This window comes from Leptopilina heterotoma, unplaced genomic scaffold (genome assembly GCF_015476425.1).
Source record: "Leptopilina heterotoma isolate Lh14 unplaced genomic scaffold, ASM1547642v1 Lhet_111, whole genome shotgun sequence".
In the NCBI taxonomy this organism is placed as follows: domain Eukaryota; kingdom Metazoa; phylum Arthropoda; class Insecta; order Hymenoptera; family Figitidae; genus Leptopilina; species Leptopilina heterotoma.
The window spans coordinates 700559-718288 of NW_025110830.1; the positions used below are offsets into that span (position 1 = coordinate 700559).

General features: G+C 27.5%; 1 protein-coding gene across 2 annotated transcripts; it reads right to left on the minus strand.

Annotated features, from left to right (window-relative positions):
* Positions 1–10640: 10640 nt before the first annotated feature.
* Positions 10641–17205, minus strand: LOC122504514 (equilibrative nucleoside transporter 4). 2 transcript variants are annotated; one of them, XM_043615671.1, is made up of 10 exons: positions 16729–17205; positions 15965–16119; positions 14867–14995; positions 14561–14635; positions 14260–14474; positions 13895–14009; positions 13607–13771; positions 13341–13528; positions 12982–13222; positions 10641–11143 (listed from the first exon to the last, which is right to left on the minus strand). In XM_043615671.1, exons 1-10 carry the CDS (start codon positions 16896–16898, stop codon positions 10761–10763), a joined length of 1836 nt encoding a protein of 611 aa, XP_043471606.1. In that variant the 5' UTR covers positions 16899–17205; the 3' UTR covers positions 10641–10760. The 2 variants fall into 2 exon arrangements, with proteins under 2 accessions (XP_043471606.1, XP_043471599.1); XM_043615664.1 differs by having other exon boundaries at positions 14251–14474.
* Positions 17206–17730: the final 525 nt, after the last annotated feature.

A 17730-nucleotide genomic window follows, 5' to 3' on the forward strand; every position in this document is an offset into this window, starting at 1 on the left:
TTTATTATAAGTCAATTTGGACCAGTCTTGATAATAAGAATATCATAATATATATCAAACTGAAAGAATTAGAGAAAATAAAATCGAATTCGATTTGCAAAAAGTATTATTTGATGACTATTGAAAAATTTTTATTCATAGACTACGTCTAGTTGAATTTGAAATGAAAAATATATTTATGAAAAATAAACTTTTTCTAAGACGAGTTAAAAAAACTGTAATATAAAGAATATTGTTCGTTCATGTATATTATATTATTATAATAAGGAAAATATTATTTATAACAATTATATTATTGTAATTATGCGATTAATTAATTAACTTTATTTTTTCGGGAAAAATATTATCTTTTTAGAGGGAAAATATTTTCTTTGGGAGAAATTTCCATTTGGGGGAAATTTTCTCTTTATGGAAAATATTCTCTTTGGAGAAAATATTCTCTTTAGAAAAAATTTCTCTTTGGGAAAAAAATTTTTTTTGTGAGAAAATGTTCTTTTTCGACGAAAAGAAATTTTCCTTGAGGGAAATTTTTCTTTGGAGAAAATTTTCTCTTTAGAGGAAATATTTTCTCTTTGGAGAAAATATTTTTTAGAGGAAAATATTCTCTTTGGGAAAAATATTTTTTTTTGAGGGAAAATATTCTTTTTTGATTAAAAAAAATTTTCCTTTAGGGGAAATTTCTCTTTGGGGAAAATTATCTCTTTAGGAAAAATATTCTCTCTCTGGAGAAAATATTCTTTAGAGGAAAATATGTTGATGATAGAGGATGTGAACCAGTGAATAAAACTCAATTATATATTATGAACTTGAAATATATTCAATAAGATACATGAGGCTTGTCCGACATGAGAGAAGGTCGGTAACGAACTGTAATGGACGTATCCAATGAAACACGACTAGTATCGAAGATAGTCGATGAAGCCCGAAGGGCATTTTGTAAGTATACGAAATGTGCCCACGGGTGAACAAATAAAGAACAGTAATTTTAACACTCCCCCTCAAACGTGAGGCACATTAGGTTTCCTTTCAATGGGAATGACTCCTAGTCCTGATCGATGATTTGCATGTTTGCTCCCTGCCAATCCTTTGGTAAGCACGTCGGCGGAGTTTTCTTCTGAAGCTATGTATTTGATGTCCACATGTCCTTCCTTCAACGCAGATCTGATGAAGTGGTATCGTATGTCGATGTGCTTCGAGCGAGAGTGAAAGACAGGATTTCTGGCTAGTTTATCGGCAGCCTGATTATCGCAGTAGATCGTCGTCGGTCCCTTTAATTGAAAACCGACTTCTTCCATGAATCTTCGAATGTATATCGCTTCTTTTGCAGCTTCGGTAAGCGACATATACTCCGACTGCATTGTGGACAATGCAATGGTTCTTTGCTTCTTGGCTTCCCAACTTATGGCTGCTCCGGCTAAGATGAAAGCGTACCCTGTGTACGAGTGTCTATCGTCCAAGCATGACCCCCAATCCGCATCCGTGAAGCCTTCCAATTCCTTTCCCTTCTTTGAAAATTTGATTCCGCTGGTGATGGTTCCTTTTAAGTACCTCAGGATTCTTTTTCCAGCTACCCAATGATCTTGAGAATAACAGGTATTGAATTGGCTCAAGAAGTTTACGGCGAACGTGATGTCCGGGCGTGTCCCGATAGATAGGTACATGAGTGAGCCTATAAGTTCGCGATATGGATATAAATCCATTTGTTCCTTTGAGATATTTTCTGGTTTGATCAATTTGTTGCTCGGATCCAACGGAGTTGAAACAGCCTTGGAGTCTTGCATTCCGAAGCGATTCAGCAGGTTTTCGATGTACTCCTTCTGCGTGATGCGAATTTCGGATCCATCTCGAACAAAGTCCATTCCTAAGCAATGACTGATCTCACCTAGATCCGTTATTTGAAATTCTCTTGATAGATCTCGTTTTATTTTCGTCATCCAGTTGGAATTGTTCGTAGATAGCAGCATGTCGTCCACGTAAACGACGATGATCATCAGGTCGTCCCCTGATTTGGCGATGTACACGCAAGGATCAGATTCAAGAGGTTTTAATCCTAAGTTCTTCATAACTTTATCCAATCTCTTGTGCCATTGACGGCCCGCTTGCTTCAGGCCGTAAAGTGAGCGTTTAATCTTTAACACCTTGTCTCCTTGTTTGATTTCTTGGAGCATCTTCGTGACTTTTTCTTCGTGATCGGGTTTGAGAGTTTTTGAGCTAAGTATTCGAGATAGCGTCTCCTCGAAGAAGTTCGGCAGCGTCATGAATATATCTTCGTCCAGCCTTCCATTTAAATAGGCAGTGGCCACGTCGAGTTGATGTATCATCAAGTCTTGTTCCACAGCTATGGCGATCACTGTCCTTATCGAGGTTAATCGAGCTACGGGCGCGAAGGTCTCATTAAAATCGATTCCGGGTTTTTGACTGAAGCCTCTGGCAACTAGTCTTGCCTTTCTTCTCGTGAGTTCTCCATCAACACCGAATTTATTTCTGAGGACCATGCGGTTCCCTATGACGTTGTGATCCTTCGGACGATCATGTACCTCGAATGTGTCGTTCTCGATGAGTGATTTATATTCGTCTTGTATGGCCAGCTTCCACTGCTCTGCATCCTCGCCGGATAGGGCATTTTTTATGGAAATTTCAGCAGTGATGCCGGCTATTTCGGTATCGTTTTCGTCGTCTTCGGTGTCCGGTTGTTGATCATCATTGACATTTTCGACGTTGACATAATGGAATTCCTTTTTTGGCCTTCCTCTTCTTCCTGTCCTGATTAGACTCGGGCGACCTCGACCGATCCTGGTTGGCAATTCTTCTCTTTCATCGACGATGGGATTTTCCGGGACTCCTTGATTTTCTCCAAATTCCTCGGGATCATCAAGGCGCTCTCTCAAGGCTCCCCCTTGTTGTGGATGGGGTGTCAGAGAGATTTCCATTTCGTGTGATTGCTTTTTCGTATCTCTTATAATATTTGTTTTCGTGTCGAGATCCGCTGGCATGAAGTCTTCGAACTCTAAACTTGTTCCAAAATCTTTGAGAAACACTACATCACGGGAAACCAGGATCTTGCGTTCGTCTGGTATCCAAACTCGGTAGGCCTTGGCTTCCTTGGAATATCCCACGAAAATACATTCCTTCGATCGAGCATCGAATTTTCCCTTACCGGGCGACTTGTCCAGTGCGAATGCCCTGCATCCAAATATTCTGAAGTAGGAGATATTTGGTTTTTCGCCCATCCAAAGTTCGAATGGAATTTGGCCTTGGATTCTGGCAGAAGGACATCGGTTTCTAACGTGGTTGGCTGTGGCGATCGCTTCGGCCCAAAAACAGGACGACAGATTTGCTTGAATCAGCATGCATCTCGCCATTTCGAGTAAGGTGCGATTTCGCCTCTCCGCCACTCCATTCTGCTGTGGCGTATATGCAACCGTTAGCCTTCGTTGAATTCCGCAGGACTCTAAAAAGGTATCGAATTCTTGACTACAATATTCACGTCCGTTGTCGGACTGTACAAATTTTATCTTCTTACCGGTTTGAGTTTCGGCCATCGCTTTGAAGTTTTTGAAGACTGGTAACACGTCGCTCTTTTGTTTCAGGAAATATACCTCTCCCCAACCAGTGCTGTCGTCAACGAATGTTGCAAAATATTTTGCTCCTCCCAGGGAATTTTTCCTCATGGGACCGCAGATGTCCGTGTGGATTATGTGCAACAGTTCTTCACTTGGAGTTGACTTCTTCGGAAAGGGTGTGCTGGTTAACTTCCCCTTTAGACACGTTTCGCAGGCTTCTAATTTTTCGCCTTGAACTTTGGCGCGCACGATTTTTTCTTCCGCGATAATTTTCTTTAAGTCTCTCTCGTTGAGGTGACCCAGCCGCTGATGCCAAGTGCTTAGATCAGCTGTCTTGGTTTCCGTCGCAATCGCTGCAGTTTCACTTTGTTCCTTCACGTAGTAGAGTCCACCAATTCTATTCGCGAAAATTTTAGCATTTCCGCTCGAATCGAAAATTATCGCGTCGTTCTTACGAAAAAGAACTTCGCCGCCATTGTCTGTTATTTTTCCGACAGATATTAAGTGAGAACGTAAATCCGGCACGTATAAGGTATTTTCTAACTTGACCGATTTCGAATCATTGTTTTCGCACAGATTGATTTTCACGGTTCCTGTTCCTTCAATTTTCGTCGACGCATTATTCGCGAGATTCACGATATCGACACTCGAGCTTTGTAAACTTCCGAATTTACCTTTACTTCCGCACATATGTGACGTACAGCCACTGTCTAAACACCACAATGGTTTTTCCGCACTAGTATTCACTTTAACTCCTGGATGAAAATAGCAAAGTTCTTCAGCTTTTCCGGCACTGTGTTCCGTTTCTTTACGCTTATTTTTACAGTCTCTGGCCTTGTGCCCCGACTCTTTGCATCGCGAACATCTGAATTTAAACGGTGCGTTGTCGGATTTTTTATGTTCCCCACCTTTATAATTCTGTCCGTTCGAGTTGATAGGATTTTTACGGAAATTTCCCTTACCTTTGAAACTATTTACGTACATGGCGCCGTGTGTATTTTCGCGAACTTTACTTCTGCGCGCGTCATTTTCTTCGAGAATTTTTATTTTCAATATTTCGGGTTTAGGTAAGTCGTCTCTGCTTTCAATAGCGCACCTGAAATTCTCATAACTCGCGGGCAAACTATACAGGAGTAAAATTGTTAAAAGATCTTGGTTCACTTGCACTTCCATTTCTTCGAGCTTATCGACGGCGTCGAAGAATCGTCGAATGTGATCGCGCGCATCATCCTCCTCCGCCATTTTTTGTAGGATCAGCTGTTTTAATAGAGTTGCCTTTCTCGCTGGCCCGGAAGATTGGTAGATCGATTGTAATTTTATCCAAACGTCTCGCGATGTTGTACAGTTTTTAATCTGTTTGAGTTCTGGGGGGCTGATTGATAAAATCAGATCGGATTTCGCCTTTTGATCGGCTGCAATCCACGCTGCTATCGCGTTCACTGATGCTTCGTTCGGGCTTCCGTCAGCGTCAGTCACGGGTTCAGGTTTCTTTTTATCGCCATTTACGAATAACCACTCGTCGTTCTTTATCAGGAGAGCTTCCATCTGAAGCTTCCAAGTGTCATAATTGTCTTTATTTAACGACTCGATACGCGTATTCACCATAGCACTCATTTTCACGACTTATACGTTTCACTTTCAAACTAAGCGTCGTTCACAAAGGGCCGCGTCGCGAATTTTTCAGTCGTCACGACAATTGTGCACTAAAACGGTTTTTAATGAGCTTTATTTTCACATTCACGTTCTGGGCCCATAACCTGTTGATGATAGAGGATGTGAACCAGTGAATAAAACTCAATTATATATTATGAACTTGAAATATATTCAATAAGATACATGAGGCTTGTCCGACATGAGAGAAGGTCGGTAACGAACTGTAATGGACGTATCCAATGAAACACGACTAGTATCGAAGATAGTCGATGAAGCCCGAAGGGCATTTTGTAAGTATACGAAATGTGCCCACGGGTGAACAAATAAAGAACAGTAATTTTAACAAAATATTCTCTTTAGGAAAAATGTCTCCTTGGGAAAAATATTTTTTTTGGGAAATATTCTTTTTTGACGAAAAAAAAATATTCTCTTTGAAAAAAAGTTACATTGGGGAAAATTTTCTCATTGGAGAAAATATTTTCTTATTGGAAACAATATTATTTTTAAAGAAAAAATTCTCCTAGGGGAAATAATATTTTTTTTAGAGGAAATATTCTTTTGAGAAAAATTTTCATTAGGGGAAATATTCTCTTTGAAAAAAAATTTCTTTTTGAGGAAAATATTTTTTTTTTTTATGGAAAAAAAATATTTCGTTAGGGAAATATATTCTCTTTGAGGAAAATTTTCTCTTTGGGGTAAATATTTTTTTTTTTTATATGGAAAAATATTTCGTTAGGGAAATATATTCTCTTTGAGGAAAATTTTCTCTTTGGGGTAAATATTTTTTTTTTTTATATGGAAAAAAAATATTTCGTTAGGGAAAAATTTTCTTTTCGATAATTAAACCATATTCGGAATAGGGTACAAAAATAGTCGCATTTATAATAAGTAAGAATAATAAAATAATATATATATATACGTATTTATTAATATTTGTACATATCGATAATGCGATACGAGAGAGAGATCGTTGTAATTGTTAAATTAATAATAAATTTATATATTATACAATAATAGAGAAATCCGATAATAAAACACTTTCTTACAATATTTCGGACCTCTCTCTCTCTCTATTTCTCTCTTTTCTTTAAAAAAAAAACTCGTATCGCAATAATTATAATATAATGTTCGGAAGTTTATAGGGGAAATCTACGATGAAAAATATATAATGTACAGCAAAAAAAGAAAAAAAAAATTTTTTTTTTGCATCGTTTTATCCCTTTTTTTCATCTAAGCACAACCTCGAGAAAGCATATTCTTCGTCTTTACATTCGAAGTTGAGTCTTCAATTTATTAATTTTTTTTTTAGTATATTTAATTTTATACTTATACAGTTATATTATTTTAATTATTATTTGTCCTTAAATTGGGTTTCAATAGCTCGATTATTTTTAATTTACTACCCCCTCTCTTTCTTCATTATTATATATAATCTCCCCTTAGTGTTTAATATTTCATGATATCTTAAAATTATTATTATTATTATTATTATTATTACACTGAAAAAAAATTTATTTGATTTGAAAGAACTGATTACTTATTTATTATCAAATAAATATTTACTTGAATAAAATATTTTTTTTACTTCAAAACAATTAAATGTTATTTGCTTCAAATACCGAATTTATTGATACAAATACAATTTATTTTATTTAAATAAAAATTATTTGATTGAAATAAAAATATTTATTTTGTAATAAAAAAGCAATTGGTTATTTCAGTCAAATTTTTTTTCTGTGAAATATTATTAATATTAAGTATTAATATTATGATTTTTATTATTACTATTAACATTAATATTATTAATATTAATATTATTATTATTATTAAATATTAATATTATTATTAGTACTAATTTTATTATAAAAAATTTTTATCACATGAAGAGAAAAAAAAATCCGATGCGAAAACAAATAAACATGATTTACTATAACAATAAATACAACTTTATTTATAATTGTACAAGATTTTCAAATTTTATAGCCGTGTTAGGAATTTTTTGTTTTTTATTTATTTAAAATTAATATTATTTATTACTGAAAAATAAAATCTTATTTGTCAAAAAATTAAGTCATTCTTACATTTTCATACCTGCTTTGCGTATATCTCAGTCTTTTTTTTTTATACAATTTTCCGATTTTGGGTATTTTCTACTTATTTTTTTTTTTTTTTTTTATTTTTAATGAACTATACAGATTTGAAGAGTAGAAATAAAAATAAAGTTTCGATGACAAAACATTTGGTTCTTATTTTAGTAAATTTTTATATTATAGGAAAGGTTTCCAATGCGGGATATACAGTTTTTTTTTACCTATTTTTTGATATTTTGCAGTAAAATTTTGTTTTTGTTCGAATTCTTGCCTGTTTTGATTTGTGGAAATTTTTCCAAATAATAATAAATGATGAATAACAACAAATTCTTTTTTTAGAATATATAAAAGAAATTATTTTCTAAATTTGAATTAGTGAAAAGTCGTCCACTATGTTTAGTAAAAAAAAGAATTATTAGAAAATTTTTCTATTTTTTTTGCTCTCTTGAATTAATAAAAATATTTACTAATTAAAATTAGTGACCGAATTTTTGTTTTTGAATTACATAGTAAATCTTACTATTAAATAGTAATTTCTTCTAATTTATTAGTAAAATTTACTAATTCAAAAGCTAAAAGTCAGTTAATAATTCAAATTAGTAAACATTTTTACTCATTTAAATTTCGAGAGTGTAGTTTCAAATTCTTTATTCAAATTTTAGTAAAAATTACTAAGAATTATTAAAAAATTTTACGAATTTGAATTCAGTAAAATTTCTACTAATTTTTAATAGAATTTTATTTTTTTATTTTAAAGTTTCAAATCTTTTCTGAAATTCAAATTTTAATGAAAAATTATTTATAATTTATTGTGGGAAAATTTTTACTAATTTAAATTAGTGGACAACTTTTTGCACTAATTCAAATTTTAAGAGTAAATTCTTTTCTGGAAAAGAACAAACATTTTGCGAACTTACTGACGAAATAAAAAATAAAGAACATTAATAAATGAAACTATAAATTTTTTTATTGAAAAAATATTTTAATTCAAAATTTATTTTCGAACAGTAAAAGAAATTTTTTTTGCAAAAATACCGAAAATTAATTTTCTTATTTAGGAAATATTTTCTTTTAGGTTGAAGAAGTAATGGAAAAAAATTAAATATTTCATTTTTCTTTTACTTTTCAATGAGCATTAGAATAATTAGCTTAGATGATGACAAGAGGAGACAAAAAAAATTCAATAATTTGTTTTCAAACTACGCAGTTTTTATATATAATTATCAGACTTTTCGAGATTTCTCATTCTGATTGCAATATAAATTTTATCATTTCTATACTTATATATGTAATGTGTAGAATGAAAAAAAATATTTTTCCTTTATTTTCAAATTAAAGAGAAATTAATATTAATTATCAGTAATTATTGTAAAAAATTATTAATTATCAATTATTAATAATTCATAATTTCATTTTATTATTAAATAAATTAAAAATAATGAATTAAAAAAATTTTCAAATTTTAAACTTATTGTAAATTTTCGGTACGAGACTATACAGTGAGAATGTTTATAGAAAGAGAAAGTATGTATATAGAAGTAGGAAGATACAATTTATTATTTTTTTTCGGAAAAATGTGACTTTAGTGCTTTTTCTGTTTTTCTAGAAGCCGCTTTTATAGTCATATTTATATATGCGCTGATAAAAAATTTGATTATGTCTTTTCTACATGAGATATGTTTTCTTTCTAACACGCAAAAATAATAACACTTTACACTATCTACTCGAAAATATTTTTGAAAAATAAAATTTAAAAATAAACTTTTAAGTCTATTTCAACAATTTCATTTCTTAATGAGTCAATTACGTCATTAATTATCAACAAAATTAATCCTGAATTATTTAATTACAGAACTAGTTACAGAATTAATTACAAAATTAGTTACAAAATTAATCACAAAATTAGTTACAGAATTAGTTACAAAATTAGTTACAGAATTAGTTACAAAATTAGTTACAGAACTAATTACAGAATTGATTTCATAATTAATTAATTAATTATAGAATTAATTACAGAATTAATTTCATAATTAATTACATAATTCATTACAAAATTAGTTACAAAACTAATTGCATAGTAATTTACAGAATTAATTACAAAATTAATTAATTTCAAATTTTTTCAGTAAAAAATGAATTTAAAAAATATTTTACTGGTACTTTATTGTTACCGTTTATTTATTATACTTAACAATAATAATATTCAATTATTGTTGATATAAACTTGAAGAGATTTATTTTTAAATTACAAACTTTTAATATATTAAACTAAAGTATAATATTTTATACAAACAGAAAAATATTTTTCAATTTATACTATATTCATGATTTTTTTTTCTTTCTATATCAATGATAACAATTTATTAATTCACTTTTCTCATACATAACATAAAAACACACCCACACGAATGAAGACAGCGACAGTTTTTCAAATCCAACATTCAACTTTGAATTCATAAAGTATTCTATTAAAGCTGATGATGGTGATATTTTTATATTATTCCAATTATTATTATTATTTATTTTTCACTTCTCTAACACCATTTAATAAACTTATAATCTACATGAGTATTCTTATAGGCGATAAAATTATCAAAAAAGAAAAAAATTGAAATTACCATTTTTTTTTTAAATTCTTCGTTTCTAAATTTTTTAAAAATATTAATTAAAATTTCTGAACTATCTTCACTTTCGTTATAAGTTTGTGAGCAAGTGTTTTACATTTATATGAGTATTTAGAGGAAAACAAGTAATTGACTTGAATGATGGTGACATTTTTTTTCGGGGGGGATTTTGGATAAAAATAAATCAATTCCAAATTTATGCAAAATCTACGAAAATGAGGAATTAATAAAATTAATAAATAAACTATATATAAAAGGAACATAAACTATAAAATTATCGATTTCAGATTATATAATTTAAATTTAAAATAATCATCGTATTGATTTAAAATTAAAATTTATATTAAATTGTAAATCTTTTTTACAAAATTTGACAAACGTTTAATAAATTGATAAAATTTACCTAATCAATTTTTAATCGCTTATGATCACTTATAATTTTCAAACTATTTAATTAATTTTATTTTATTTTCGTGATTCAATTTTTTATTTAATTAATTTAATTAATAAAAAATAAATATTTTATGCAATTTTTAACGTTTTAAATAAAAAATGAAAATTACAAAAATAACAAATATTGTGAATAATTCCGGGAAAATTCTAATTAATAACTTAAAATTCAATTATATAGTAAATATATAATAAATAATAAATCTATGTATATAATAAATATACAATGAAAAATAAATATACAATAAATAATAAATATAAAATAAAAAATAAAATATTGTCCTCAATATTAATATAGAGTTTGATAGAAATTTTCACTAACAAAATAATAAATTTTGATATAATAATAAAGAGACGAAATCTAATATTGAATATGTAAATTAATGAAGAATGGTATTACTAATGGTAGCAGTGGCGTTTTCTAAAATTTTTGGCAACGCTGTTGTCGTTAGATTTGTGAGACTGTTATTTAAAATATTGGTATTATTAAGGACCATTGATGTTGTCAATAGAGTTGTTAAGGTAGCAGCAGTACTTTTTACCTTTGGAAGCCTCGTGATTCTTTCAACACTCGGGAAGGTCGATGAAATGGCATTCGTGAATATATTCATAGTCACATTGCCAGCGGTGGCAATAATTGGCCTTCTTGGCTTGGGACAAATTTTTTTCGCCGACATCGAGGGACCCAAACATGCGTCCAACATATATGCCAAGAGAGAGCCCACTGTCAGTCCAGTTGTATATGAGAGAGTCATAATATTACCTGTGGAAAAAAAATTCTTTTCAATATTTTTATCAATAAATTTTCAACTTTTGTTTAATTTTTTTCATTATTTTGTAATTTTATTTCTTATTTTAAATAAATAATCTTCTTAATTAAGAATTCGATTCCGCTCTCGGCAAATTTTCTTAATTAAAATTATTTTCGTAATTATTTAATAACAAAAAAATTGGTTTGGAAAAAAATGATTAGAAAAGAATATTTAGAAAAAGGGACCATCTACTAATTATTTTTGTAATTATTTATTTAAGTAGTAAATGATACGCACGCCAGCGTGCGGAACGTGGTTTTTCATTTATTATTATTTTGTAAATTAAAAAATTTTATATTTTCAAGAATAAACATCAATTTTTGAATGATTACAGATTTTAAATTTAAAGAATTCACTTATTCAGTATCTAGATAATATTAAATATTCTTGTTTATTATTAATCATAAATTTTTGTGAAATTTTAAAGAAGAATCTCATTATTCTCATAAATAATAAAATTCTTTAGAGCAAAAAAAAATTCTTTCAAAAATTCAATTATTCTCAAAAATTCAGATTAAATTCTTCGAAATAATTCAATTATTTTTGTGAATTGTAAAATCCTCCGCAAGAATTCAATTATTTTCATAAATAATAAAATTCTTCTGAAAAATTAAATTATTTTCAATACAATTTTAATTAAATTTCCAGGAAAAAATTCAATTATATTCCAGATAATTTTAATAAAATTTCTCTAACAGGTTCAATTATTTTTAAAAATTGTATTAAAATTTTTCTAAAAAAATTCAATTGTTCTTAAAAGTTTTTAATAAAATTCTTTGTAAAGTTCAATTATTTCCAAAATTTTCAATTAAAATTACTTTCAAAAAATTAATGCTTAAAATTCAATTATTTTTATAATTTTCAGTATCTAAAAATTATTAAACAAAACTTCATTGTTTTCAACAAAAACAAAATAAATTCTTTAAAACAATTCAATTATTGTAAACAATTTTAATAAAAATCTTGCCAAGAATTAAATTATTTTCAATACACTTTTAATTACATTTTCTCAAAAGAATTAAATTATTGAAGAAAATGTTGATAAAATTCTTGAAATTAATTCAATTATTTTCAAAATTTAATTTTTAAAAATACTTTACAAGAATTCAATGATTTTTAGTACATAGAGGAAGAATTTTATTAAAATTGTATTTAAAATAATTGAATTCTTGAATTGAATTTTGTTAAAATTTTTTTAAATAATTGAATTTTCTCGGAGAATTTTTACAGGATGTTCAAAAATAATTGATATTTTCAAAGAAATAAATTAAAATTGTATTGAGAATAAGTGAAATCCTGATAAGAATTTTATTATTTATATAAAAATAATTAAATTTTATTAAATTTTTTTTAAATAATTAAACTCGAGTGAAAAATTTAATTATTTTTTTAAATAATTGAATTTTCTCGGCGAATCTTTACAGGATTTTTAAAAATAATTGAAATTTTATTGAAAATAAGTGAAATCCTGACAATGATTAAAAATAATTGAATTCTTGATAAAATTCAATTACTTTCAAAATTTTCAGTAAAAATTATTTAAAAATACTTCACTATTTTCAAGAATATTGAAATTAATTCTTCAAAACAATTCAATTATTTTAAAGAATTTTAATAAAAATCTTGTCAAGAATTGAATTATTTTCAATACAATTTTTTTGAAAGAATTCAATTATGAAAAAAATGTTGATCAAATTATTGAAATGAATTAAATAATTTCCAAATTTAAAAAAAAAAATACTATACAAGAATTTAATGATTTTTATTAATAAAGAAGAAGATTGACTACCTGTCAGTTCGCGATGCTCTTCGGGAACTTTGCTGGGAGCTTGAATCATGGGAACACTGCCAACGATGCCATTTGTGAGACCAAGTAATAAGGAGAATAACAGCGGATAACCTTCTCCTGATAAAATTGGTGACTTTCGAGGAATTGCGCACAATAGAAAAAGGGGAATAAAAATTGCCCTTGCGACTGAAAAATATAACAGTTGAGTTCGTGTCCATTCGTAAGAAATTGAGGCTAGCATCTGTAAAATAAATTCATTATTATTATTCACAATGTTAATTAAATACGGTTTTCTTTTTTTAAATTTTTCTCAAAAATTCTTTTTCATTGCTTAAAAAGAAAAATGTTTTTAAACTTACTTTTCCTAATAGATCCGCAGCGTTAAAAGCAGCCATTAAAATAACTGGCATCCAAGATTCAAATTTACAGGAAATTATTTCAGACACTATTCCTGGATACAGACATAACGTTACAAAATAAGCCACTCCAATGCTGGCCATATAGGGAAATATTAATTTTGCGACTTCCAATCTTGCGAGCATTCCTCCTGTAAATAATTTCATTTTTTTTATTCTTTTATTTTTTTGCCTTTTAGACGAAATTATTAAAATATTTTATATCTTACTCTTGATGCCGGACCAAGGTTTACTACTTTGACTACTGCTGTAAGTTCCTCGCATCACGACAACGTCTTCAACTTTATAAGTTGGTCCCGCGCTGCCTGGAGGATTTCCTGATGGACCACTCGGCTCGTAAACTGGATTACTGAACGAAAACGCCGAATATTGTCCTGAGCGTAAAAAAAAAAGAAAACGTTATTTTCTTCATAATTTTATAAAATATTTATTTGTAGGCGAATTAAATTTGTATCGTTGGATTAAAATAGAAAATAAAAAAACATTTTTTTCCGTACCATTTGCTAAATCACCACTTCCACTCGCTGAATCATTTCCCAAAGGGCTCGTTTGCAATTTCAAAACTCCGTACTGTCCTTTTATTGGGTCACCAACTTGATCCAGGGGATCCATCTAAATTTTGAAAAAAAATTCTATTATTACAAAAACAAATATTTACGATTTATACAGTACTACTAAATGTATTTAGATTAAATATTCTATAATATAAAATATAATATTTTTTTCCATTTTTTAATTTAATTTGTAATTTAATTTAAATTTCCATCTAACCTTTGGAAAAATTATTAAAGTATTAAAAAAATAAATATTTGCGATAAAAAAAATATTGCAATATCTATTAAAAAAATTCTACCAATCCTACGTCTTCAGTTGGCTCCAAAGTAATTCGATTCCGCTCTTGGCAAAGTGTAATGTAAAATTGGACAAATTCAGTTTTCCGCACAACCTGATGGAGAACGAAGCACATAACAATGGTTAAAATTGAAAGAACAAAGAACATTGATGTATTGCCACGTTCATCATCCACCATTGATTTCGTTAGTATTCGATTGACAGATACCCAAAAACCAGCAGCACCTTTGAAAAGAAACGCGATATACAAAAAAAAAAATAGTTGAAAACATTTTGTTTTTAATTTTGAAAATTAATTTAAATTTTCTTACTTTCTCCTGCCATAACAGCTTGAGTGTATCGACTGGGAAGCATCGAAGTGTATCCATAGAAGCTCGATTGTTGTACTTTATTTATGAAAACAAATGGATGTAAAAATTAGTAAATTTAAAAATTAATAAATGTAAAAGATAATAAATAGAAGAAATAATAAATATAAACATTAATAAATATAAACATTAGTAAATACAAAAATTTAGAAATATAGAAATTTACAAATATAAAAATTTACTAATATAATAATTAATAAATATTCAAAAACATCGTTACTAATATTTTTGAAAATTAAAATTTTTTACCTGTACATCCAAGTGAAACAACTGCAACAGCTATTAAATTGATAGTATAAGACGTTGCCACTCCAAAAAGTTCCCACCATATTTCACAGATAACGACAAAATTCAGTGTCACGAAGGAAACTAAATATCCTGCAATTTGCAAACGTAAAAATAAATTTCAAATTAATAAAATAACACTTTATAAAAATATTTTTTTACTACATATTTTTATATTTTAAAAATACTTTTCTCAAACGACAATATTATTTTTATAAATATTACTACAGTTACTTTAATTATTTTTTTATATATTATAAACTAGCAAATAATACAATTCAACTTTTTTTATAAATACTAAAATTTTCTGCAGAAATTAAATTATTTTAAATCCAATTTAAATAAAATTACACGAAAGAATTTAATTATTTTTAAAAATTTTCACAAAATTCAATTTTCAACAAGAATTTAAAATTCGCTAAAAATAATTCAATTATTCTCAAAATATATTTAAAAAATTCTATATGAAAATTAAATTACTCTCAATCCAATTTTTAAATATATTCATCAAAAAAATTGAAATAATTAAATTATTTTCAAATATTTCTATAAAATTCTTCAAAACAATTCAATTTTTCCTAAAATTTTAATAAATTCTTCGATCATTTGTATTTTTTTTATAAACAGTAAAATTCTTTGCAGAAATTCAATTCTTTTCAAAACAATTTTAATAGAATTCTTTAAAAGAATTTAATTATTTTCAAATATTTACATAAAATAAATTTATTTCCTAAAATTTTAATAATTTTTTCAGAAAAATTCAATTATTTTTATAAAATGTAAAATTTTTCGCAAGAATTAAATTATTTTTATAAATAATAAAATTCTTCTCAGGAATTCAATTATTTTCAATAAAATTTTAATTAGGATTTTTAAAAATTATAAAAAATTATAAAATTACAATATAAATTACTATTGATTAATTATTAATAGTAATTACTATTAATTAGTACTAAGTACTCTTTATAATTATAAATAAAATATTGAAGTAATAGTGAAAACATAATTATTTAAATTTCTATTGAAATTTATCATTAAAAGGATAATAAAATTTAATCTCACCGAATGTTATCCTCGTATTAAGGGACAAGGTCTCTACGAGAATATTATTTGCAAAGACTGCAAAGAATGCCATTGTAATATAGACAACAGACATGTCAAATATTACCGTTGTTCCTGGATACCTCGCTTGAAAATAATCCACTGCGATGACAAAACTGAAAAACCAAAGTCCTCATTACTATTGATTATTATAATCATTTCTATTGTTACTCCTATTTTTCTTTGTACTGTTATTATTATTTTTTACTTTTATCGTCATTATTAGGTATTATTTCGTAAAAAAAAACAAAAATCACAAATTAGGTATTATTATATGAAAAACTTATTAAATCTTTAAAAAAATATAACCTTCAAATTTGCAAGTCTTTTTTTAAACAATTTATCAGAATAAAAAACTCTTGAAGACAAATTAAAAAAATAGTAACCTTAAAAATTTTGACTTTAAAAATAACGAAAAATTTATTAATAAAATATTAAATGTTAATAATTATTTGATGATTCTAAATTTACAAGAAAATTAATATTCCCATTTACGCAGTATGTTTACAACATTTACAACGAAATTTATTATTGTTTGACAAAATTAATTCTTGATAAAATAAGTAAAATTAAATATTGTACCTATCTGTCAAAAAAATAATTAAATGTTTTTTCCATCGGGAAAAAATAAAAATAAAACTTATAATAATGATTTAAATAACTTACAAAACAAAAAGGTTTGAAAATAATAATAAAAGATCACAATAATGGATCAAGGGAATCACCTATTGTAGGGCATGAGAAAACCAACACCGGCAAGCACAAGTGCAAAGTAAATAAAATTGCATTTATCAACTGGCGGTGAAAGATGACTAAATCCATCATTGAGTTTCAATTCATTTATTCCTCTGGCCTTTCCTAATTGCACATATCCTCGACTCAAATTTTCATCCATGTTGACACTGTATAATGTCCCTCGGAGGTTCACAATATTTTTCCAAGTCAATTATTTTTCAAAAAAATAATTATTATTTCATTATTGAAAATGAAAATAAATTTTTACAAGAGCTTTTTGTTTGCACGTTTTTTTGTTGCTTTTTTTCTTAATTACCACTCACAACATTATCTGGTTTTTCTTTTCTTTTACCAGATACAATTTTTATTATTCACTATTTTAAATCACACGAATTTATTTCTTCCGATCGAGCAAATTACAGGGGACCAGGAGTGTAATTTCCTTCTAAACAGAATATGAAGCGCATGCTTTAAAAATATCACATTGATTTCTGCGCGCGCATTTATTTTTCAAAAGAACTAATTTATTATTAAAAATTTCAAGTTTTTTTAAAAAATATAATCATTGTTCATATCCTACATTTCTAGTAATGTTTATTATTCGAAAATGAAAATTTACACACTTTACGGCGCATATAAATATAAAATAAATATGTATTGAATTACGTAGTGAAAATTTTAATTTATTCTTTTTTAAAATTATTTTATTCTACAAAATTTTAATTATAAATCACGACTAATAAAATATTGTATAAAAAATATAATTACTAATTTTTAATTCTTCTATACCAAATTAAAAATTTTTAACGATTGTTTTTCAAATTTAATAGGAATTCAATTTAACCTCTTTTCGAAAAAAGGTAAATTTCGTCAACATATTTAGAAAATGTTTAAATAATATTTAGTTTTAATTTTAATAATATTATTACTCAAACTATTGTTAAACTGTCAAAATTCTTTATTTACTTTCTGTTTAACTGGTAACGATTGGC

What these genes read in the sequence shown, in the direction of transcription:
- LOC122504514 (XM_043615664.1), bottom strand. Translation starts at nt 16,898, where the DNA reads ATGGATGAAAATTTGAGTCGAGGATATGTGCAATTAGGAAAGGCCAGA. An exon ending in TAATACGAGGATAACATTCG is followed by an intron (nt 14,996 to 15,964) that starts GTGAGATTAAAT and finishes TGCAAATTGCAG; the next exon opens with GATATTTAGTTTCCTTCGTG. An exon ending in AGAGCATCGCGAACTGACAG is followed by an intron (nt 11,144 to 12,981) that starts GTAGTCAATCTT and finishes TTTTTTCCACAG; the next exon opens with GTAATATTATGACTCTCTCA.